A 23,279-nucleotide genomic window follows, 5' to 3' on the forward strand; every position below is an offset into this window, starting at 1 on the left:
AATAACAGTGGAAGTCAACAGGATGTGGGAGCCTTCAACAAACATTGCTCATGGCTCCAGGCTGAACGCCAAGATCACGCCTCTACCTAAACTGGTTTCAGTTTTGATCTGTGTATGATGTGGCCTCCGGGACAACAAGCCAAGGTGTTATCTTCAGGCAGGCAGCATAAGCCACCCTCTGATTGACAGGGTCACCATTCTGCTGGTACCATTGCTATTGTGATGGCTGAAAAATAAATATAACCCAGGAAGACTTCTTAATGGGTGAGGAAAAAACAAATCATTAAAGCAGTTGGTTTTTTTTTGCCACAAACTTTATCTCTGTATTAAAAATGTTCTCTGGCTTCTTTCTGATCAGCTGTGTTAGACTGGAATTAAATTGAAGCAGTTCTTCAAATGCTGCCTCTCTTCCCTCAGTGCTTTGCTACAAAGAGAAATTGAGCCCGAAGAAACTTCTTGGCTGCAAGTAAGGCAAATGACTTAAATTCAGCTGGGAGAGATTATGACTTCCTTCTTCCCCAGCGATCCAGAACTGACAGTGAAAATGTCCCAGTTGAAACAGGCTCTGGGAAAAAGTTCATTTTCTAGGAACAACAAGTTTTTCTGGGTACTTCCCAGCATCAAGCTCCTCTTTTGTTGGATGAGGATTTCCCTGAGGCACAAAGTGGTAGAAAAGGCAGGGAAACCCCAGCAGCTTTGTCACTGAAAGTATTTTCCTGGAGATGGAGAGGATGGATGAGTAGTGCTCAAATAAAATAAAATAAAATAAAAAAGCTGTCCTGTCCAATAGACTGTGCTGTGCATATTCTTCTGTGCAGTGATGCAGCTCATGCTGACCAGCTCCTGCAGGGCTTGAGAAAAGGTCTCACCACTCCATATAGACAACCTGGATGGTTCCTCTTGAGCTGGTCCCAAGAATCCAACCTGATTTTGGAGCATGGATGTGACAGCAGTTGTCATCCTGCACTCAGTACAGCTCTGGGATGAGGCAATGGCTCTGGGACTTGCAAGGCTTCGTTAGAGCACGATGGGCTCTTCATAAAGTGCTGGGAGGAAGGCCAGGGGTGTCATAGTGCCAAAACGCTTCTGCACACAGGAATAGCAAAGGTAGCCACCCATATTCCTGCTGCCGTTGCTCTGTGGGGGAAAAAGATTTGAGAAAAAAGTGAGGCTGGAGGAACGCAGCCTCCTGCTCCCAGCCCTGGGCTCAACCTACTGGGTCAGATAAGAGTGCAATGATGTGCCCAAAGTATCTCCTACCACCTCCCATGCAAAGAAATCCACTGTGGGACAGTTTGCTTAATAGCTGCAAGCAAATGTCTCCACGCAGGTTTTCTCTGGGGAGGAAGAGGATGCATGGCCAGGCAGTTGATATTTCCTCTCATACATGTGCATGGCTCTTTGCAATGATAGGGGGTGAATCCTGCTCTTATCACTGCCTATATTCCCTGCTGATGGATCAGAGCCATCTCTTACCTCCTGTCCCAGACATGGAGACCCACTGGATTTACCATGTGCTACGTGACTGCACTTTCTGGGTGAAGATCAACCCCAAAGCCATAAGGTGGAACTCAAGCCAAAACTGGACCCAAAAATCAGATTGTCAGCCTCTTGCTAGTTCACACACAGCTCCTGGCAGGGACAAAGCATGCTCTGTTCATCTCTAGGCGGATGTTTGATGGCCTCTGCAGAGTGAGGCAGATGCCCCAAGACAAACTGGGGTACGACACAAGAAAAAGCCCCAAAACGCCTCCACTTGAGACCACAGACTCATGAGAGAGGTCAAGACCAGAGTGACTCTGTAGGAACTGCACCACTATCCCAAAATCACGTATTCAAGAGGTCAGAAATTAAGGGCTGAGCCACAGGACACTCCTTGCTCACTTCCACAGAAACTTAGCACTGAAGTTGTCCCTTCCCCTGAGATAGCTCAGAATGATGCCAGCCATCCCATGGCAAGAGCACCCTGTGAAGTCTCGTGATTGAAAACCATGATCTTATAGGTCTTCGTGGCTTGCTTGCTCAAGAAAAAGAAGCAGTGTTTGGAGGGGACATACATGAATCAGAGGCAGCTTCTTCACAACCAGCCTGGTGCCAGATTGCAAGGTCTGCGTACACTGTTGTGCAGAACAAGCAACCCCGGTCTTCACAGCCTCACCCATCAGCTCCACTCGAAGGAAGTGCTCCTAAAAGACAAGAAAAGCAGAACAACAATAAAATAACACTCACAGGGAGCTGAGATATGGGAACAGTTGATTTTTTGGAGTTAATTTTGTTGGGTTTTTTTTTTTGAGTGCCCTGGGAAATGACTTGCAACAGGGCGTGCTTATAAAAATACTGCCAAAAAGTGCCTAGTGACCAAGCAGAACTCAGTGGCAGCTGGCAAGGAAGGAAGCAAAGTAAGGGCACTGCAACAGAAAAGGGAACCTTGCTCTGAGATAAGGAGGGAGGCTATGAAGGCAACATCCAAAAAGGATTGGGGAAAAACACTGCACCACTGGAACTGTTTGTCTTGCTACTGAAAGCACAGTGCAGAGCAGTGGGAATTGTGCACAGTGTTCTCAGCTATTGAGGAGGTCGCAGTCCATCCTCAGCACAAATCTCAAGGTGATCTCACTATAATCCTATTTTAAGTTCCTCCATCACAAAAAGACCCTCCAAATGTCCTTGCAGACACTCAAGGTCAAGTTGGAGCAGGCTCTGAGCAACCTGATTGAGGAGTCCCTGTTCTCTGCAGGGAGGATGGATGAGATGCCTGCTCTGTTCCACATCAGGCAGTGCTGCTCAGCCAAACTGATGGGTTTGCTTTGGAGCAACGTGCCACAAAGTGCAGCTATCAGAACCCCACGTTGCCCTGCTCCAGGTTTCACACACTTTGGAAGAATTTCACTTACCCCTGCCAATGCCAAAAGGTGCTCCAGGGACTGTGACATTAACAAGCATTTCTTTGCACGTGTCACTGCAACATAAAGCAGGTTCCACTCATCCTCAGGATGCATGCCTAGATAGAAGGAAAGATCATAAATGCACAGCTCTGTCATGCTGTAACTTCAGCTGGCGTACCTGAAATGACACCAGGAGCTTTTTTAGGAAGCTTGCCCTTGCAAACAGAGCTGCCAACAAGCCCTCTGTTTTCCTGCTGACTGGAAAGCTTGAAAAACTGTAAACATGTTTTGGGTTTCTGGATAAAAAACTAAGGAATGACTGAGAAGTTGATTAAGAAGGAGAGAAGATGCGAAACGAAAGTTTTTTAGCTGGAAAGTGTGATGTATTATCTGGCTCTTTGCAAATAGCAAAATAACTAATTAGATTAACTCATCACCAGAGCTTGAAGATGCCACTGGAATAAATAAGAATACTTTTCTAAATAACTTCTGTTCTCAAATTCTGATCAAAATGTGGCATCGTGTGGGTTGAGATTTAGTCCAGTGCACTGAGACACTGGGAAAGGCTTAATAACTGATTCAGAAACTCTGCCCCCTATAGAATTTTTTCTTCTAATGAAGGATTTGAAAGAGGCACGTTAGAATGACGTTTGACAGGTCTTTTCCAGTACAACATCATTATTTTTTATGCAGATCCTGAGGCAGAGAAAGATTCAATGACATTCTCAGGGCCAGACAACGAGTTAGAGGCAGAAATGGTGAATGAATGGCAGTCTTGACTCAGGGACTGTGGCTTACACAAGTGGCTTTCACTTCTCTTGTCACCAAAGGTCCCAGCATATCCTAATCCATTTGCTTCTGCATAAAGGGTGCAACCGTGGGAGAAGAAGATGGGCTCCCAACCACATCTGGTTGACCTTGAGCTTAGCATGACCTGCATGAAGCTACTGATGAATACATTGTCCTTGATGGGCCAGCTCCTTGGGGACAGTTTTGACAAACAGCTTCTAACTGGCTATGTTGTCATTCATTATCCTGGAAGAAAGTTGTGGGCAGGGTCAGGGGAAGGCTTTCCTGCATGATTTTCCACTGATACAGACTGATGTTTAATTTCAAATGCCATTGGCTTCATGGGGTGACAATGGATATCTTGGAGATTAGAAGTCCTGCAGCACAGTGGTAATGCATTGGAATAGGCTGCCCAAGGAGGTGGTGGAGTCACTGTCCCTGGAGGTTCAAGAAATGTGGAGATTCAGCACTGAGGAACATTGGTTAGTGGGCATGGTGGGGATAAGTTGGTGTCAGGCTTAAGCTTGGTGTTCTCCTACTGTCAGAGAACAAGGTGATTCTGTGACTTGTTAGAACAGCACAGCAAGACCAGGAAGGTGCTACATGGCTCACAGCAGTGCCTTTCCCAAGCATGGCCTCTCTGTGTTGCCAGAGAACTACAAGATCAAATGATTTCTAGAACAGCACAACCTTGCAAGATAAGCACCAGCATCATGCTTTGTTTCTCCATTTTCAGGTCAGGATGGGTGCCACACACAGGTATTCCCTTACCAATAATGAATTGGGGTCTTCCCTGGTTATTGTCTCTGGGACATGGTACATCCACAAAGTCATCTGCAACCAGCACTGTGTCAAACTCCAGGCCTTTGGCTTGGTGGACGGTGCCTATTAGGTAATCTGCAACCAGAGCACATAATAAAAAAATTAAAAAAAAAAAAAAAAAAAGGAAAAAGGAAAAATTAACCATTTTGCTGCAATGATTTATATTTTTAATTTCACAATGATTCCACATGCATTTCACCTCTCCCCAAACACAAACTGGGAGCACAGCACTGCTAATAGGATTGTAGATCACTACAGGCAACTTCCCAGCCAAGGGTGATGTCTGGCTATCAGCAGCCTGAGCCCCAGCCTCAACTCCCAACCAGGAACACACTTCGTTTGGTGAATTATCATTGCTTTGTTGCCCATCTCAAAAATCCAGAAAGCTGAAGGGCAAATGCAACAGCAAGCACAAAAAAGCAGAACAAAGTCCTAGAGCTTTCCATCTGTATTGCACCCAGAGCTTTATTTGCCACTAGCAAAGCCACATTAAGCAGCCCTTTGATGGCAGGCTCATCGTCCTGAACACCTGGACACTCAGATACACCTTCCTGTCTTACTTTCTTTCTCCCAAAAAAGACCAACTTCCTCCAACCTTTTTGCAGAACAAGGTGGATTCAGCACTGAAGCTGTGCTGAGAAAAGCCCTGAACTTGTTTCTTTGTGACACAGCTTGGCTTCACCTGCCATAGCTTCTTGCAACACGTGGCTGCTCTCGATCTTCCGCACCAACTCAGGGATCTGCTCTTTGAACTTCTCCACTATCCTAATCTTCATTTCCAGCTCTTTGTCATCAACACGCGTTGCATAATTCTTCAAACCAATGAAGCCCTCGTTTTCTTCCCATCTCTTGATAAAGGAGTCGTTTATCACAAGGTTTGCTGAAGGAAAAGTAACAGATACGTGTCTATTTAACAGGCACATTTTGGGGTGGTTTGTTTTTTATTATTTCTCATCAAATCTCAGAGTAAATATTAGAGAAGGTGAGTGTGCAGCAGTGCATGGACTGCTGCTGTGGGATGCAAGGGCTTGGGATACACTCCTTGCTCTGTCACTGCTGTGATCATACAATGGCTTCAGTTGGAAGGGACCTCAATGATCACAGAATCGTAGCAGAGGTTGGGTTGGAAGGGACCATCACAGAATCACACAGAATCACAAGGTTGGAAACGACCTGCAAGATCATCCAGTCCAACCACCCTCCCATTCCTATCAGTGCCACAAGCTACTAAACCATCTCTCATAGCTCCTCCATCCAGGCGCCTCTTGAACACTACCAGGGACGGCGACTCCACCACCTCCCTGGGCAGCCATTGCAGTGCCTGACCACCCTTTGAGAGAAAGTTTCTCCTAATATCCAACCATAAAGACCATAGAATGGGTTAGAAGGGATCTTAAAGATCACAGAATTCTAGAGTGGCTTAGGTTGGAAGAGACCTTAAGGACCACAGAACCATAGAAGAGGTTGGGTTAGAAGACCATAGGATCATAGAAGAGGTTGGGTTGAAAGGGCCAGTAAAGATTACAGAAGCTGAAGGATTTGAGGAAGGAGCAACCTTCCAACCTGCATTATTCCCTCCTTGTACCCACACAGCAAGGAGTTTTCCCAGTAACTCATGTTCCAATGATCAGTAATAACATGCCTACAATCATTTGCAGCAGTAATCGTTTGCTTCTCTATGCTATATAACAATGCATACAAATTTCTGCCAATTCTGCACATGAATTTCTGCCAACAATGCATGTGAAATTCTGCAGATTTTAAAGAAATGACTCATTTCCTACATGATGCCAACAAAGAATTGTGATAGAGGATACAACAAATGAGAATTTAAAACAACAACAGCAAAACCCAACAACAACAAAAATGAATGGGCTCAATGATCCTTATGGGTCCTTTCCAACTTAGGATATTCCACCGTTCTATGAATCCCAAAATAGGACTGAAAAACAGAATCAAATCAAAGGGAAAACATCCTAAAGTACTTGCTTATATCAGTTCATTGGTCTCTTGGAGTCAAGACAAGGCATTGCAGAAGGCATTGCTGTGGAGGGCTCCCTAACAGACCCCACAGTTTCTGTAGGAAGTCAGTTTGCCACAGACCACTGCATGAGGAAATATAAAATAAAACACCTAGAAGCCTTCCATCACCCCAGCAAATAGAGAAACACCAGTGCTGCTGCAGGGAAGCTGACAGACAGAAGGGTGAGGATACACTGTCTGGGATTCTATGTACTCACCTTTCGCCCGTTCGTCTGCAGGTTGACTGAGCTTCCAAATATCATAAATTTTGCTCAGGCCAAAACGCACAAGTCCCTACAATGAAAAAAAAAAAACCAAAAAACCACAACTATTTGGCTTAATATATACAAGTAAAGGTGCTGCCCAGAGTTTATTTTGCATCTCTAGGTGCAGAAGAACATCTCAAATTAAATCACAGCTCCCTGTGTTTCGGAGCATGAAGATGAACGACTCTTCTGAGGCTTCTGAAATGTGCAGCACTCAAATGTCCCTGCAGTTCACACATGAATTTCTGCAGACATGCACACACAGGAGCTGCTTACACTCAGAAGATCAACCACAGCTATTTCAAGGTGTTGCTGTTGCTACAAGTGCTGACAGGCTTGGGAATGTGCACGATGTGTTGGCAATTTTCCCTTACCCCAATGATGTGTATTTTAATCTGCCTCTCTCGTCCAGCAAGCTTTGCAGCGTCCTCAAACACAGTGAAATTGCTTCGTGACAGCATTGTTATCTTCCCTTCCATGTTGCCTCTGATATCACCTGCACAAAGACACTGCCAGTTAGTGGGTATCTGAAAAACAAAGATCCTCATAAATCAGGATTAATCCAGAGATGCTTTGTTTATTATCACAGAATCATAGAACGGTCTGGGTTGAAAAGGACCACAATGATCATCCAGTTTCAACACCCCTGTTGTGTGCAGGGTTGCCAACCACCAGACCAGGCTGCCCAGAGCCACATGCAGCCTGGCCTTGAATGCCTCCAGGGATGCAGGTCTGCTACTCCTGGGCACTGAACAGAACTGTGTGGTGCAAGGATACAACTTACCCTCTTGGTTTCCACCCACTAATGTCCTATTCCTGATGCCCTTGCAGACATCCAGAATGGTTGCTCCAACATAAGCTATTTCAGGACCAAATCTGAAACTCTATATGGAAAAGTAAAGGAAATAGCATGAAAAGATGTTGTAATAACCTACAACAGCATTACTATACATGGAGCATACAGCTCTCACCAAACTTCTGGACAACATTTCTCTTAGAAAAAGCACCCAAATCCCCTCAAATTATTCCAAGAAATCACTCTTCCAGCTAAGGTAATAGGAACTGTGCTGTGAGATAAGACTATCATATAGGGGCAAAAGATGGTTTTCAGCCTCTCTACTTCAATAAGAGTCTTTCCCAATAGGGATATGTCATAGCTGTCCTGTGGGCAGGGACAAGAGCCTCTGCTCCTGTGTAACTCTCCCTGCTTGCTGCCCCTTGGCAAGGTGCAAGAAAGAAAAGGCAGCTTGCATGGACAGGCTTTTTTATGGCAGTTCTGGCTTAGGAGCTGGCTGCAGTAGAACCTGTCTTGTTGGTTTAAGCTGATTTATTCTGCAAAGAGTCTTAAAGGTGCCTCCTTTACATTAGCTGTGAAAACTATGTAGCCACATGGCTAAAGAGGCCAAAAAATGAAACAGGGAGAGCTTACTGTTAGAACAACAACAGATTAGATAACCCAGCCTGGAAATGCAAACATCATGTGTACAGAAAGAAAGAGGGAGATCTCTTTGGGGGTAAACTCAGATTGGCTGATGCTGCTTATGAAACTCAAGCCCTTGGTAGGTGAACAGGGCAGGAGATATCATGGACAAATAGTGCTGGTAGTACAAGCAAGGAGGGTATCTACCCCTGCACACTCAATAGGAGCTAAGAACTCAAACAAAAAGAGAAGATGTCCTCAAAATGGGCCATTCATTAAGATCTACACTCCACTGCCAATTTTTCAAGCCACAAGATCACTCCAGTAAGAGGCACGATGGGTGTGGAGTTTGAAGATCACACCACTAATCCAGGCAAGGCAAATACTCCATGACCATGAACTTGAGAGGCCTGCTAGACACCTTCTGAAGGGCATTTTCCACCCTATTTGTGATCCACCCAAAGCAGACCCTCGTCATGGCTTAGTGAGCACAGTAGTGATGGGTTGTTAATGATTCCATGAACGTAGGCTCTTACCTGGGTCAAGTAGTAGATATGGGTATGAGGCACAGTATAGAGGGTATTGACAGCACCTCGGAAGGAATAAATCTGCTGATGGGGGTCTCCTACGAGGACGACACCACATGTCTGTGACAGCACAATATCCACAATGGCTGCAGAAAAAACAAGAGCATTAGAAGAGGGCCTGCTAACAAAGTCAGAGTGAAATTTGTGTTATTTTGTGCCTGTAGATGTCTATCCTGACAACTTATGGTACTTAAGAAAGGGTTAACACAGCTACAGAAGAAAGCAAGTTGTGGAAGAGCAATGAGAAGAGTGCAGCTCACTGAGAACTCTATAAGCAACCTCCCACTATTTTAGTCTGAGAGTTTTTTCCTGGACTGGGACTGCACATTATCTGAATCCCACGTGTTGAATCCAGCACAAATCCACCACCCAGCCTCGTTGACCTGGATGTTGACTTAGGGCACACACTACAGTGAAGCACTTCAGTTCATAGAATCATAGGGATTGGAAGGGACCTCTGGAAACAGTCCAGTCCTGCGACAGCAGGTTCTCTACACTGCCAGGTTAACTAACATTGATTTCCCCTTGGTGAATCCATGTTGACTACTCCTGATAACCTTCTCTTCCACTTGCCTGGAGATGACATCCAGAATAAGCTGTTCCATCACAAAGATTTAATTCCAAGTGGGTCTCAGCCTTCCTTGCTACATTCCTGCATGGTCTGACAGTGTTCCTGTATTGCTCACAAGTGGCCAGACCGATTTTCCATATCCTGTAGACTTTCTTCTTCAGCTGAGTTCTTCCATGATCTCCTTGCACATCCAGGCATTTCTCCTGACACCTTTCCCCTGTTTTTTACTCTTAGGGATGAACTGGTCTTGAGCTTGGAAAAAGTGGCGCCTGAATGTCAGCCAACACTTTTGTGTCCCCTTAACTTCCAGTTCTGTAGCCCATGGGATACCTCCAAGCAGATCCTTGAAGAGGTCAAAGTTGGCTCTTCTGAAGTCAAGGGTTGTAATCCTACTTACTTGTTTCTTCCATCTAAGAACCTGAACTCCACTATCTCATAGTTGCTGCATTTAAGGCTGCCCCCAGCCTTCTCATCTCCAGTCAGCTCTTCCCAGTTGGTAAGAACAAGTTCCAGCAGCACATCTTCTTGTTGGCTCCTCCACCACTTGCATTAGAACGCTGTCTTCCATGCATTGCTGGAACCTCCTGGACTGTGCGTTCCTGCCAGTTTTGCTCATCCAACAAATACCAGGACGATTGGAGCCCCCCAGAAGAACCAGTGCCTGGGATCATGAAGCTACTTCCAGCTGTCTGCAGAAGGCCTCACCAACTTCCACCTCCTCATCGTGTAGCCTGTAGTATACACCCACAACAGCAGCACCCATATTAGCCTGTTGCTTAATTCTCATCCTTAAGCTCTCCACGCATTCATTATTCACTCCTAGGCAAAGCTAAAACCTCCAGGTTCAGGTCTCCAAAGAATACAAGTGGGAGATGGTCTGATGAAGCCCTTGAGCTGATTTAACAGCTGCTGAAAAGACAAAGCCATCTTCTGCCCCTCTTCCTGTGTTCTTCAGCACACAATTCAGTCCACTTTGATCTCCTTAGTGAACCTACTCAACATGCTTTCCAGCAGGGAGCTACTCCTCATATACCCTGGCAAAGAAAGCCAACAGGAAGGTTAACCTAGGAAGGCTGCAGACGCTTTCCCACTTACCTGGCGTGCAGTCCTGTGCTTCATCAACAAAAATGGCATCATATCCCAAAAGCTGAGGCTTACTGAGCTGCCAGAGTTTCAAATACCCTGAGGAAAAGAGAGAGGGTTATTTGCTTGTCTGGATATCTTAAGAACAACAGCTTCTAGCCCTACCATTTGCTTGGTAGTTGCATGACTGCTCACTACCTGAAGGCTATTTGACATCTATATGCTCTTACCATCACAAGTGATCTTGTATTTCCTCTCTACATCTCCATCCAGCTTCTTCATGTTGTACCATATCTCTTTTGCTTCTTCCACGTTGATCTAAAAAAAAAAGAAAACAGAAGGGTGTGGAGAGGTTGTTTTGAGCAGAAAAAAAGTCCAGGCACAGTAAAACTGGAAATGGTAGAGTGGCTGGTAAAAGCCAATCACGAGCTTGCAGTATTTCCTTCTAAATTCCTTTCCTCTTTCCAGAAAACTTCTGAACTGAACTGCAGATTGGAATTCTGCCATCTGGGCTGGACCTGATCACAAACGATCAATGCAGAGCAGAAAGCTTTATCTTCACAACTCCAGCCCATTGTCTGCAATGTCAGACCTTTAAGAGTTGTTGACATATGTTTGTAGTCCAGATTAGAATGTTTGGGTTTGGTTTTACTTATCAAAATGACAAATGAAACGTTTCTTGTGTTCACACATAATATCACACCACTGCTCAGGCACTGATACAAATGCATGCCAATCTTTTTTCATTCTGCCTTGTAAGGAAGAGACATTTGCAATGAGCAGCAAGAGATGTCAATCTACTCTCTAGATACCAGCTGTGCAAGCGATCAGACTCCAGTTCCTTTGGATTTGGCACCAGAGGAAAAACATTTTCTGACAGTCAGTTCTGAAGCATGAAAGCTTGTGAACAATGAAATATGGGATGACTACAGCCCACAGTCTACAGCAGAAATATGCAAGGGAGAATGGTTTTAAACTAAAACAGGAGAGATTTAGGTTAGATAGTAGGAAGAAGTTTTTCACACAGGGAGTGGTCACACACTGGATCAGGCTGCCCAAGGAGGCTGTGGATGCCCCATCCCTGGAGGCATTCAAGGCCAGGCTGGATGTGGCTGCAGGCTGCCTGGGCTGGTGGTTGGCGACCCTGCACACAGCAGGGGGTTGAAACTGGATGATCCTTGTGGTCCTTTTCAACACAGGTCATTCTATGATTCTAAACCTTGCAGCCCAACTCTTCTTTCGACGCAGGTACTCACTCTCTTTTCTTCTGGGCTGACAAGTTTTCTCTCTCCATGGGTGTTTTTGAACCAAATAGGCGTGTGCTCTTCACATATCTCTTCATCTGAAGAGGCAAAAAAGTTTTCAAGGGTCTGTGAGACTGTTTTCCCTCTGATGAAGATAGACTGTCCCTCACGGTTCTGGATGAGAAAACTCACAGAGTACGCCGAGAGCTTCGAGAAGTTCAGTTTGCCTTTCTCTTTATATCTGTGCCATAAAAATTAAGAGATGTTGAAACACACACCAAAATCTCACTGCAGAAGCTAGCCCATGATGCACACTAACGCTCACAGCTGTTTAATGTACCCTATTTTGACCTGGTAACAGAACACCTTAAAAACCTGTGCCTACTTGTCCTCACTATACTCCTGATGGAGCCACAGACTCATTTAGTTTACATATTTTTATAGATAGAATCATAAGGCAGAGAGGTATTCCCATCATTTACCCCTGCAACTACAGAACAACGAAGAGGATTCCCCTCCTCTTCTGTGTCATGGCTCATTTTCCCTTCTGTCTGCAGTGTAGATGTGCCAACATAATCGCTGGTAATGGTGGAAACTGAACTATTAGTACAACTCAGGCTATGAAAAACCCTCCTCTGCTAAAGGAAAGCAAAGTTTAGAGCCACTGAAGTGCAAAGAGAGCAAATTAAGCCAGAAAGAGGGAAAATCAATTCTCAGCGGCTTTCTATCTCCCTGTGAAGTGCTCCTTGGCTACAAACATAAACAGGATGAACAACCTTGAAACAGCTAAGGGACTGACAGGCACACATGGGTGCTAATGCCACTGACCCACCCAACCTGAAAGACTATGGACACAGTAAATCACAGTTTATTTTCACTCAGAGGGGTGGTGACACATTGGAACAGGCTGCCCAATGAGTTTGTGGATGCCCCATCCCTGGAGGCATTCAAGGCCAGGCTGGATGTGGCTCTGGGCAGCCTGGTCTGGTGGTTGGCAACCCTGCATAAAGCAGGGGGTTGAAACTGGATGATCATTGTGGTCCTTTTCAACACAGGTCATTCCATGATTCTATGAATCAGTCTGACTTGAAGCAGATGAAAGAAATCAACTGTCTCTATAATTTTAGCCTTTTTGAGTTCAGATCTTCCTTTCCTGCCACCTCTTCCCTTCTCCCATAGGGAATCAAAAAGTCCCACTCACTGTTTGCCAACGCTTCCAAATGCTAAAGAGTGAAAAGTCTTGCACGTAACATTCCTGGGGAAGACCAGCCTGCCCCTCTCTGCAACAGCTTTATTAAATGTCACATACAGGAAACTGAGGTCAGCAAACTTCTCTGCGTACTTCACCAACGTTGAGGTCTTTCCTGTACCTGAAGAACAGAGTCACACAAAAATTATCTATTGTCAAGAATGAATGAACCTGCACACCTTCTGTTAGCATTACAGAGTAGACAGTACAGGGTAGATAATAACAGGACAAGGGGAAATGGTTTTAAGTTGATGGAGGGAAGATTGAGGTTGGATGTCAGGGGGAAGTTCTTTACAGAGAGAGTAGTGAGGTGCTGGAACAGCTGCCCAGAGTGGATGTGGATGCCCCATCCATCCCTGGAGGTGGTCAAGGCCAGGTTGGATGGGGCCCTGTGCAGCCTGGGCTGCTATGAAATGGGGAGGTTGGTGGCTCTGCCTGTGGCTTCGAGCTTCACGATCCTTGAGGTCCCTTCCAATCCAAGCCATTTTATGGCTCCATGATTACCATCCTGTACTAACCACACAGTAGGACTATTTGCAGCTAACGGGGATTTATACACTGACTTGAGTGAAATCAGAAGCCACAGAGCAGAGTAGCTTTGAAAAATTACACTCTGCAGCCCAAAAGCTCTGAAATATAATCACTTTGGCTTTCCAATGTTCTTGAAGCCAGATCACACATGGAGGTACTGGTTCCCTTGAGAGGCAGCTTGGCAAATGAAACATCCGAATTGCTCTTCTGAATGATTCATGAGTTCCTATAAGTGATGCAGCCCAGAACATGAAAGGAACGGTACCAAAGCATATTTCATGCATGTTTTGCATGTGAATGTGACACTGATACTCTGCTGAATGCCCTAGAGAAAAGTCTGAGGCTTCCAAGACCTTCTACATGCAACACAGATGCAGAAAGCTGAAGCTTTTCTGCAGCAGCATCATTACATTAATTTAACAAATGCTTTGGCAATGATCCTCATCCACACATTTGGAGAAGGGTAACAAGTTAGTCAGGCTCTTCTTGCACTCTACCTGTTTGTGGTTACATGTAACCTGTCAAGAGTTTGTGAACATCCCCATTCTTGTCATCTGGACACAGTGATTTCGTAGAGACACAGGAAACCACCACCAGACTGCTTAGCACAGCATCCATTGCCTCTGAGCCTCCATAAAGGAAAATCCTCTGCAGGTGAAAGGAGATAATTTACTTCTCCCTCACCTCTTAAATATGCTTTCTTGGTTTTATACAATGTTCCTTTGCAGTACAGAGAGCGAGAGCAGAAAATCTCTTGGTTTGTGTTGCTGCTCTTACCTGCAAATGCCATAATTTTCACTATTTGACCACGCTCAATTTTGTGATTCAAAATCCTTTGCTGCTCATGGGTCAGTTTCACTTCAGACAAACTACTAAAAAAAGAAAGAAAAAAAACCTAAGTAAGTAAAAGGAATTGAGAATAAACATTCTCCCACATAAATAAATCTAATAGCAGAAGGAAACCTACAAATGATTTATCTCATCCCATAAGCAGGAGGTTGGCACTGGGAGAAGCTAATTGTGCAAAAAAGGCAGTACCTTCCAGAGAATAATAAGACTGGAGAGAGGAAAAACAAAAAGTAAACTTTGCAAAAGGTTGTATAGGAAAAAATCCTCTCAAGGGCACTCAGCCAGGCTTTCTTGGCTTAGGCTCATTGAAAGCAAACAGCATCTTAGAGGTGTTTTCTTGCTTCTTTGTTTTCTTGCATGTATCTTAAATTGCTCTCAGATTCCTCAGTGCAGGACATCAACGATCTCAGCCTCACGTGGAAGCTGAGAGCTGTGATTAATGTTCAGAAAGGCATTCAGCACTTCCTGCTGGAGTGCAGTTGTTTTATTCATAAAGGTCTGAAATTTGTCATCAGCTCACAGCATGAACCAGCTCTGCTCCCCCACAGGATGTGGAAAGGTATAAAGGCTTCTCCAGATATCCTTGACATTTCAGCACCTGGCTGCTTTCAGGATTTATTTTCTATTAAAGAAGCAAATTTCTGCTTAGAAAAAAAAAATAAGCTTGAAAAGGAAGGAATAGAACAAAAGGTCTGGCAAACCATGAAGCAATTAAACCCATCACTTGTTTGCCTTCAATTTTGTTTCCATTAGGGTCTCTATCACTGTCATACAACAGATCATGAGTGATTTTATTGGATTTACCTTTTCTAGACCTCTGTGAAGGATGAAAGCATTACTGTGGATGAGGACAAGGAGGCTAAGTGACTCAGTCCAACAGAAGGGGAATCAAGCCTAGCTCTCTGAAGGCCACAAAAGTATTTTACCCTTAAATGCCCTTCCTTTCTAGGAAGCAAGCTACCATCTAGTGACAATTCACAGCAACTGTATGTATAACAGTTAATATGTAACAGTCACCAAACAGGATTCAGAAAAGAGGAGCTGAATCAATGCCCTGCAGCTGTATTCATAGAATAACCTCCATGTCACTTGCACTACAGTATAATTACCAGCATGCCAGCCCTCACTTTGGATGGCTGCAACCTGCATTTCTAGTGGAACTGACTGTTAAAATTAAAGCAGCACTCTCCCCTCCTTCCAAAGCATCTTATCCACAGGGAGAGCACTGATTTGGAAGTATATTTAGGAGTGATTTAGGCTCTGCAGTATTTCAGTAGCCATCACTGTGTTCTGCCAACACGCAGAACAAAGACTTCTAAATTCAGTTAACTTAATCTTCATAGATTTAAGGCTTTCCCCTAAGAATTCAGGCAGAAGGTGGCAAGAAGCAGAATAAGGTCCTGTGGTAATCCTTATGAATCTTGCAGTTTTGTCAACCAGGCTTTGCTATGAGATGTTTGTTCTGCATCCAGGGCTCACTGCACACTGCCTGGATCACCTGTAGTGTCATTACCTGGACCAGAAATCCTGCCTGCATTGTGAAGACGGCGTCCCCTCTTCTACCATCTGTGGTGCAGTCACAGAAGCATTTTCCATCAGATACAAGCAGTAGAAAATATTGTAATGGATCCTGGCAGGAAGGAAAAGAGGGAATCTATCATTAAGGAATCATCAGTTACAGATTAAACTTCTGCAGCCACCTGGAAGACAGCAACATCTTGAATGCTTTGTGAGTTGTAGGGGCAATATTGGTATTTCAAAGTGCAGCTCATTATACCTTGAAAAGTGACCACAAAGGCACCATGGGGGCAGCTCTGTTTGTGGCCTCTGCTCTGTTTCTGCTTTGGGTTTGCACATTTTGTGCCTGCCATGCAAACATGACCTGGGATCAGAGTCCACAGGATCCTTGTGTTTTCCCAAACCGCTACCAGTAACAGAGTGTGGGGCAGATTGAGACAGAATCTGGGGTTAGGTTGGGTGAAGTGAATCAGTTCCAGAAACTGCCTTAAAGTCATGTCACACAAGTGTGTTAGCCCTGACAGTGCCTCACAATGCTTTGTTAGTGCAAAGGGAGGAGCAAAGCAACTCCATGGCTTAAAATTAACTGAATTCTCAGACTCACTGGCTGCTCTAGGAGCTGCAAATAGGTCAAGATATCAATACAAGACAGTTCCTAGGAGGCTATTTAAATCCCTCTGAGCTAAATCATAAACCTTGTGTGGTTTGAAGAGACAGTGGCAGAAGAGAGGTGGTCATTCCTATTTCTGCTCATGTGCTCCAAGGAGATGGGACAAGGGTGACTCTGACCACATGTGAATGACACCCTCTGCCTGCCACATCTTCAGCAGACTTTTACTCAAGTTAATTATCTTAGCCAGCAATTAGCTGTCACTGACAGGCCAAATGAGCACCTTGACTTTCCTGGTTGGTAGCATGAGCATACGGCCCATGGTTGAATTTAAAAAAAAAAAGGATGAACTCTTCTGTGTTCAGCCTTGCAGACAGCAGCTTACAAAACTGTCCTCTTTTCTGGCTACTGATTTGTTTTCCAGTGCAGCTCCTTGCCAGTCTTCCTATATGAACGTGTGTTCTTAATCCTTACTTCATCCTCAGTGTTCCTGAGAAACTGCATGCACCAGGGAACTGCAGAGCCCCAGCCAACAGAACAGAACTGCCCACGAGCACTGATCTGTACATCACATATTGCCTCATCTTGAAAGAGGCATTTCTCTGTCCATTACCTGTTAGTGATGGCGATGTTCTTCTCCCTCATGGCATACAGCAGTGTGGCAATGCAGTAAAGTGTCTCAGTCACGTCCACAAAGGAGAGGGAAGAGCAGGGTCTCTGCAGGCATGCCATCAGTTTTTGGATGTCACGGACACCATCAGAGAAAAGCACCATTGCTGTGATGATGGCCCACATTTTCTCAGGCTGGGAACAAGAAGGAAGACTGAGCAAAAAGCTTTGAGTTTTTAGTCAGAGTGAAACAACCCTAATGCCACAACAGCTAAATTCTACTCCATCCCCCCAAACAGTGCAGGGTAAAGCTTCCAAAGGAAAACTAGATGTGGGAGGGCAGATCTAACCTTAAAGCACCAACAACCGTGGGGTGAAGGAGAGGAATGACCATTGAACCTACCCCTGCCTTGCTTTGTAAGTCTGGCAGTTTGTTTGTGATGCAGACTTCAGCCCTTGAGAAGAGGTGGTGACACTTCAAACAGTGGAGGACTGCCCTGGGATCTACGTGCCTGCTGGTGGGAATGGCAGAGACACACCTGCATGGAAGGGGAACAGAAGCATTTGTAAATAAGTCCTATCAAGTAAGCACATCAAGAAGCACCCACGTCCCTTGGTGAATCCATGCAGACTACTCCTGATGACTTTCTTGTTCATCATGCCTGAAAATCATAGAATGGCTTGGGTTGGAAGGGACCTCAAGGATCATCAAGCTCCCCATCACCACTTCCCCATCTCATTCAGCAGTGAGCTTGTGTTTTCCCCACTCTTTATTCTGCCACCAACATACAGAAATCCTTGTTGTCTTTGACATCTCTGACCAGCTTCAACTACAGCTGGGCTTTGGCTTTCCTAATCTCACTCTGGAAGCTTGGATAACATCTCTCTGTTCCTCCCATGCTACTCAGCCCTGCTTCCATGTTCTGTGCATTTCTTCTTCTTATGTTTGTATGTGGCCAGGAGCTACTTGTTAATCCATGCATGCTTCCTGGCATTTGTGCATGTCTTCCTATCCATTGGAATGGACCACTATGGAGCTTGGAGGAGGTTGTCCTTGAACATTAACCAGCTTTCCTGGGACCTTCCTCCTTCTAGGGCCTTATCTTATGGGCTCTTTCAAGCAGATCTTTGAAGAGTCCAAAGTCTGCAGTCCAGGAGCTTCATTTTCACTTTCCTTCAATGCCAGGGTTAAGCCCAACTCCCTAAACAAAGCTGCTGAGTGCCATTTAGCATCTTGTGCTGTCTCACAGACCAAGATGATAAGCTATAGGTCCTGAGGAATTACTGCTATCACTTTGGATACCCCTGGGCATCAAATGACGCAGGATTTGAATGAATCATAGAATCATACAACTGGTTGAGTTGGACTAGGTGACCTTTAAAGGTCCCTTCCAACTCCCCTGCAACGAACAGAGACACCTACAGCTAAGAAACTTGTATTTCCAGCCTGTTTTTGTGCCTAAAGCCATGTTGCCAAGCACTTAACAGTTCTGTTACATGGATGTGTATGTCAATACCTCACTGCAGCCAGCTGTTAGTCTGCAAGTTCCTTCTCACTGTCTCAAACTCTCCTTCCAGAAGACAGATTCACGCTGCTCTTAATCCAATTTGACTCTTCTTGTACCGTTTAACTGCCATACAAAATTGTTCTCTAGTCTACAGATATCTGAACAGAACACTTGTTTGTATCAAGGACTCAAGTTGGGCTTACTGCTGAGCCCTGGCAGACAGTCTGTAGTGCTCCAAGAAAAAAAAACACAACTCTCAGTAGATGGCAGGGACCAAGAAAAGGAGCACAAATCTCACAGTCTCCATGAAATACTTGCATTTTAGCTAAAGCAAGGATATGCTGAGCCTCGTTGAGACTTTGGCTGATCAGGAGATGGAAAAGCAGTGATGAAATGACAGATCACAAAATGTAAGTGGAAAGGATGCTGAAAGGGATGATTATAATTAGAGTCTCACTCATTCCAGCGTGGTCACCCTGCATGAAGCAGCACCATTTATCTCCTGGCAGTTCACCAGGATAAAATGGGAGAAGACCCAAAGCAATGCAGGCCTGAGGATATACAGCTACAAAATGCTGAAGCAGACTCACCTGATGAGACCCAAAATACATTCTTCACGCTGATCTGTTATGGCAAAATCCTGCAAGATCTGTTCAACCCTGCGCAGAGCCATGTCTTCCTTCACCAAGTACTGATGGTACAGCTTTTTCCATGGGATGAACTGGAATGTGAAACATACACCACCAGCTTTCATCTCAAAGGGCAGGACAATAGGCTTCTACTGGCAATAAGCTAATCAACATGACTTCCAAAGAAGACATGGAGTTCAAACAGTCCCTGGAGCTTGATGGAAACAGGTATCTAGCACGAGACAGAGAAAAAAAAAGGGAAGAGAGAAAGACTTGTTCCTCATAGCCTGCCAACAAAAGGCTGTTTTTTCTAGAGTGATGGGAACAGGGAGACATTGGTGTGGCTTCAAGTGTCCAAGTGTTAAAGGAATGAGTATGTTTTCAGCTCTATTGTACAGATCTGCTCAGAGAGGGATCCGAGTGCTTTAAATCTGTGTGCTTATGAAGCCCTGCCCTCCCACATCTTGCTCCTTAGACTGGGCAAAAGTTGATCAACACCAGGTTTACAACTGTTTGCAATGCGAGGGCCTTGACCATAGGTGAATGAAGCTCTGTAAAAACAGAATTGAAGGTCCTTCTCTTAAAACTGACCTACAGCAGACACCACATGCAGGCAGACGTGCACACAGTGATGCACACTGGCTGTAAAAGGATAAGGCCCAGTCCAGCACCTGGATTTCCTGCATGATCACAGCTGGGGGGAAAAAAAGACAAAGTGCAAGGAAAGGAGTGAAAGGAAATTTGGTGGAGTGTTACAGGATGTTCTTTCCATGTATGGGAAGAATGCTCAAGTAAAGTGATCCTGGTATTGAAGCTGTCATCTGAGGAGGTATTCACTATGGTCACGAATGCCAAAAATATCTAGTAAGAAAGGACTAGGGAATAATCAAGGGATTTAAAGGTACAAAGAAAGACAGGCATACAGCAACCACAAGACTGAGAAAGAGCAGGGCAGTAAGAGAAAGGCCAGGCTGGAATTGATGTCACAGCAGTCCTTACCCTTGGGTCACTAACAATAATCCTCCAGCGGTGGCACACCAGGCTCAGGTTTTGACACAGATCAGTCACTGGTAGGAAAGCAAAGATGATCCTCAAGACTTCATCAGGCAAATCTTCAATGCTTCCCTGAGGTATTTCCCAGTTGCGAATCCCCAGGAGTCCATAGTGTGCATCAGGGACTGGCTCGATCTCTATTTCATCATCAAGTTCTTGCTTGATTTGACTGAGCTCAGGATGAACCACCACTGCCTTCTTCTCAGGCTCACCCCACAAATCATTCTCTATCTGAAGTCTGCTTGGAGCTGTGGAAGACAGAGGCCTTTTTCTTGAGTTTTCCATGCACTCATCCTCCAGAAATGAGGAGGAGTCACCACTTGTCTCCATCACATTGGAGATGTTACTTTCATCATCTTCAGCAAAGAAAGGATCCAGCAATTCTTCCTTGATGCTTATGTTTTTTGTCCTACCAGCAACTGCCTGCTGTGTCTGAGAGATCTTAAAGTAATCCATGATGTTCTTCTGCTGCCCTTGGGCTAAGGAAAAAGGAAAAGTATCAGTGAAGTCAAGAGGAACAGCACAAAGCACACTGCTACTGTCTGAGCTAACAAGGAGTCTGGCAGTAACTTCAAGGTTTGATTCCAGCACTGCACCATGAGAAGATCACCAAGCCTGTATCAGGCTGCCCCAACTGCAGGCTAAATGAGATGGGACTCTTTTTAAGACCATAAACAGTCATTTCCTGCCAAACGTTTCCTGGCTGCAATGTTAGAAAGCACTGGAGACTATAAACAAAACTGAAGCTTGGCAAAAGACTGCTCCCAGCTTCTCCCTTTTCTGATCTGTGAAGCCCATTGATTCAACTTGTCAGCACCAAGAGTGCACTAGGACCACTCCGTCCTGCTCCTGGTCTGCAACACATCCTGATGTTTAACTAAGAGGAAATGTTGGAAAAAAAAATAAATCACAAACTGATTTTAACACATTTAATTCCCGGATGCTCATGAAAGTGAAGCTTAAAGAGATCTCATTCACAAGGCACTGTCTAAGAAAAGGGAAAGAAAAAAGCCATCCTACTAAGTCTTACTGATGCCCGAGTCCCATTTGAACTCACCTTGCCTGACATTTCATTCCCCTCCAAGAGCACAAGCTCAAGGATAGATGACCCAAATCCATTTTGTTCTACTGTAGTTTTACTCCCCCAAAACCCTCAGGCTCCGAAGCAAACTGTGTACCTCTTGGTTGCCTCCTTGTTCTATGAGTGGGTTGGAGGCCCCTGTTGACATCTCCTCTGCTTCGCCTTTGATTCAGTGGCTGTGTCAGGGAGGATAAACCTTCAGCGCTCTGCCTGAGAGCTTCACAGTCATCAGCTGTAAGGTGCATTTTCTTAAATCGCTTCACTGCTTTGCCAACATGCAAAAACAAATAAAGCAAAAGGCAAACTTAGCAAACAGTCATCTGGTGCATGGAGATACAGAAATTTCTTTTCAGAAGTGTTACAATGCAGCCCCAGTGTTCTGGTCAGGAGTTTCTGTGAATAGCTCCCAGGAGGAGCTTTTACAACTCAGAATCACAGAACTGCAGGGGTTGGAAGGGATTTCTGAAGACCACCCAGTCCAACCCCCATGCTAAAACTCCTTGATGCAATGCAACATCTGGATGATGTCTTCATCCTGTGGTGCCTGACAGTCAGAACAAAACAGGGCAATGTAAAACCAGAACCTGTGTACATTCTGTGTACGTTGAGGAATCAAATACAGGCAGCTGCATAAAGGCAAAGTGTCATTAGGAGAATTTGCAGTGCAAATGCCCGAGACAGAAAGCAGTGACTAAGAAGGACAGGTAGGAAGCCAAACAAAATCATCCAAAGAGTGTTTTGTTTTTGTTTTTTAAGAAAATCTTACTGGAAATCTGCAGGAAGTCCTCTCCTCTTCAAGCAGAGCAGTCAGCAGAAGTCATACAAACAAAGCAACTCGCACCGACGTCGGACACACGCAAAGAAACCGAAGCCACCCCAGAGGGTGGGCTTCCTCCTGGTATGAGAATTACCAGTAAAAGACACTCTTATCACTACTCTGTGCTGCAGAAGATATGCTTCTCTGGCATATCAGTGGCAGCCAGGAGGGTAACAGGCTGCAGGATCCAAGGCTCAGCTCATTTTGCTTGCAGCGTTTCCTCTTTTTCATCCATGTCAGCTCTGTGGGGCAGCACTCAGAGGGCCTGTGGAGCTCCTTGTTCTTCAAAATGGGGCAGGCAGGCAGAGAAACAGCAAAGCAAGGCAGACTGTGAGCAAAGGAGGTGGGCGTTAAAAAAAGTTGCCCTTTCTCACTTGATATTGAAAATGTTAAATGGCTCCAATTGTTGGAGTACCTCAGTTCTCTTAGGCATGAGGTCGTGGTGAATGGCAGAGCTGGGGAACCAGCTTCATCCAGGGACAGCAAAAGGTCTCATGAGAGATAGGATGCGGGATGGGGGCCCCCCTATTGTCAAGGGCCTCATTACCAATCCTTCACCCCACTATCAATGAACCCATTGCCAAGGACATCCCCACAACCGAAGGGTCTATGACCAAGGACCCCCCCTCAGTTGCCAAGAGACTCATTGCTAAAGGCTCCCCTGTTGTCAAGGGGTCCATTCCCAAGCATCCTCACCACTGCTAAGGGCCCCTTACTATTAAGGGCCCCCCTTCCTTGTCTCTCAATGCCAAAGGATCCATCATCAAGGGCCTCCCTACTCTAAGGGACACCCCCTGGCCAAGGAACCCTCTTACTGCCATGGGACCCATTGCCAACAGCACTCCTATATCCAAGGACTCCTTTCTGTTGCCAAGAAACCCCCTGCCAAGGGATCCCCCATTACCAAGAGATGCATTACCAAGTCTCCTACCTACAGCTAATACCCCCCCCCCCCCCCCATTGCCTAAGGACACCCTTATTTCCAAGGGGGTTTCAATGACCAAGGTCACCCCTATGGCAAAAGGATCTACTGCCTATTACTCAACCCTTACCTAAACTGTCAAGGGAGTTCCTAATTGCTAACTCCCCCTGCCAACATTGTCAAGGGACCCCTCTTCTGCCCAATCCCTATTACT

General features: G+C 45.2%; 1 protein-coding gene across 1 annotated transcript; it reads right to left on the reverse strand.

Moving 5' to 3' along the window:
* FBH1 (F-box DNA helicase 1) lies at positions 1–23,051 on the reverse strand. The gene is made up of 21 exons (XM_048951124.1): positions 22,093–23,051; positions 21,424–21,588; positions 20,192–20,724; positions 19,154–19,284; positions 17,459–17,594; positions 17,060–17,250; positions 15,832–15,948; positions 14,247–14,341; positions 12,891–13,059; positions 11,702–11,930; positions 10,676–10,763; positions 10,458–10,544; positions 8,741–8,877; positions 7,569–7,668; positions 7,159–7,280; positions 6,737–6,812; positions 5,179–5,376; positions 4,446–4,571; positions 2,895–3,001; positions 2,058–2,186; positions 1–1,137 (listed from the first exon to the last, which is right to left on the reverse strand). Coding segments are annotated over exons 1-21 (3,057 nt in total). The 5' UTR covers positions 22,094–23,051; the 3' UTR covers positions 1–1,017.
* Positions 23,052–23,279: the final 228 nt, after the last annotated feature.

This window comes from Lagopus muta, chromosome 1 (assembly GCF_023343835.1).
Source record: "Lagopus muta isolate bLagMut1 chromosome 1, bLagMut1 primary, whole genome shotgun sequence".
Classification (NCBI taxonomy): Eukaryota; Metazoa; Chordata; class Aves; order Galliformes; family Phasianidae; genus Lagopus; species Lagopus muta.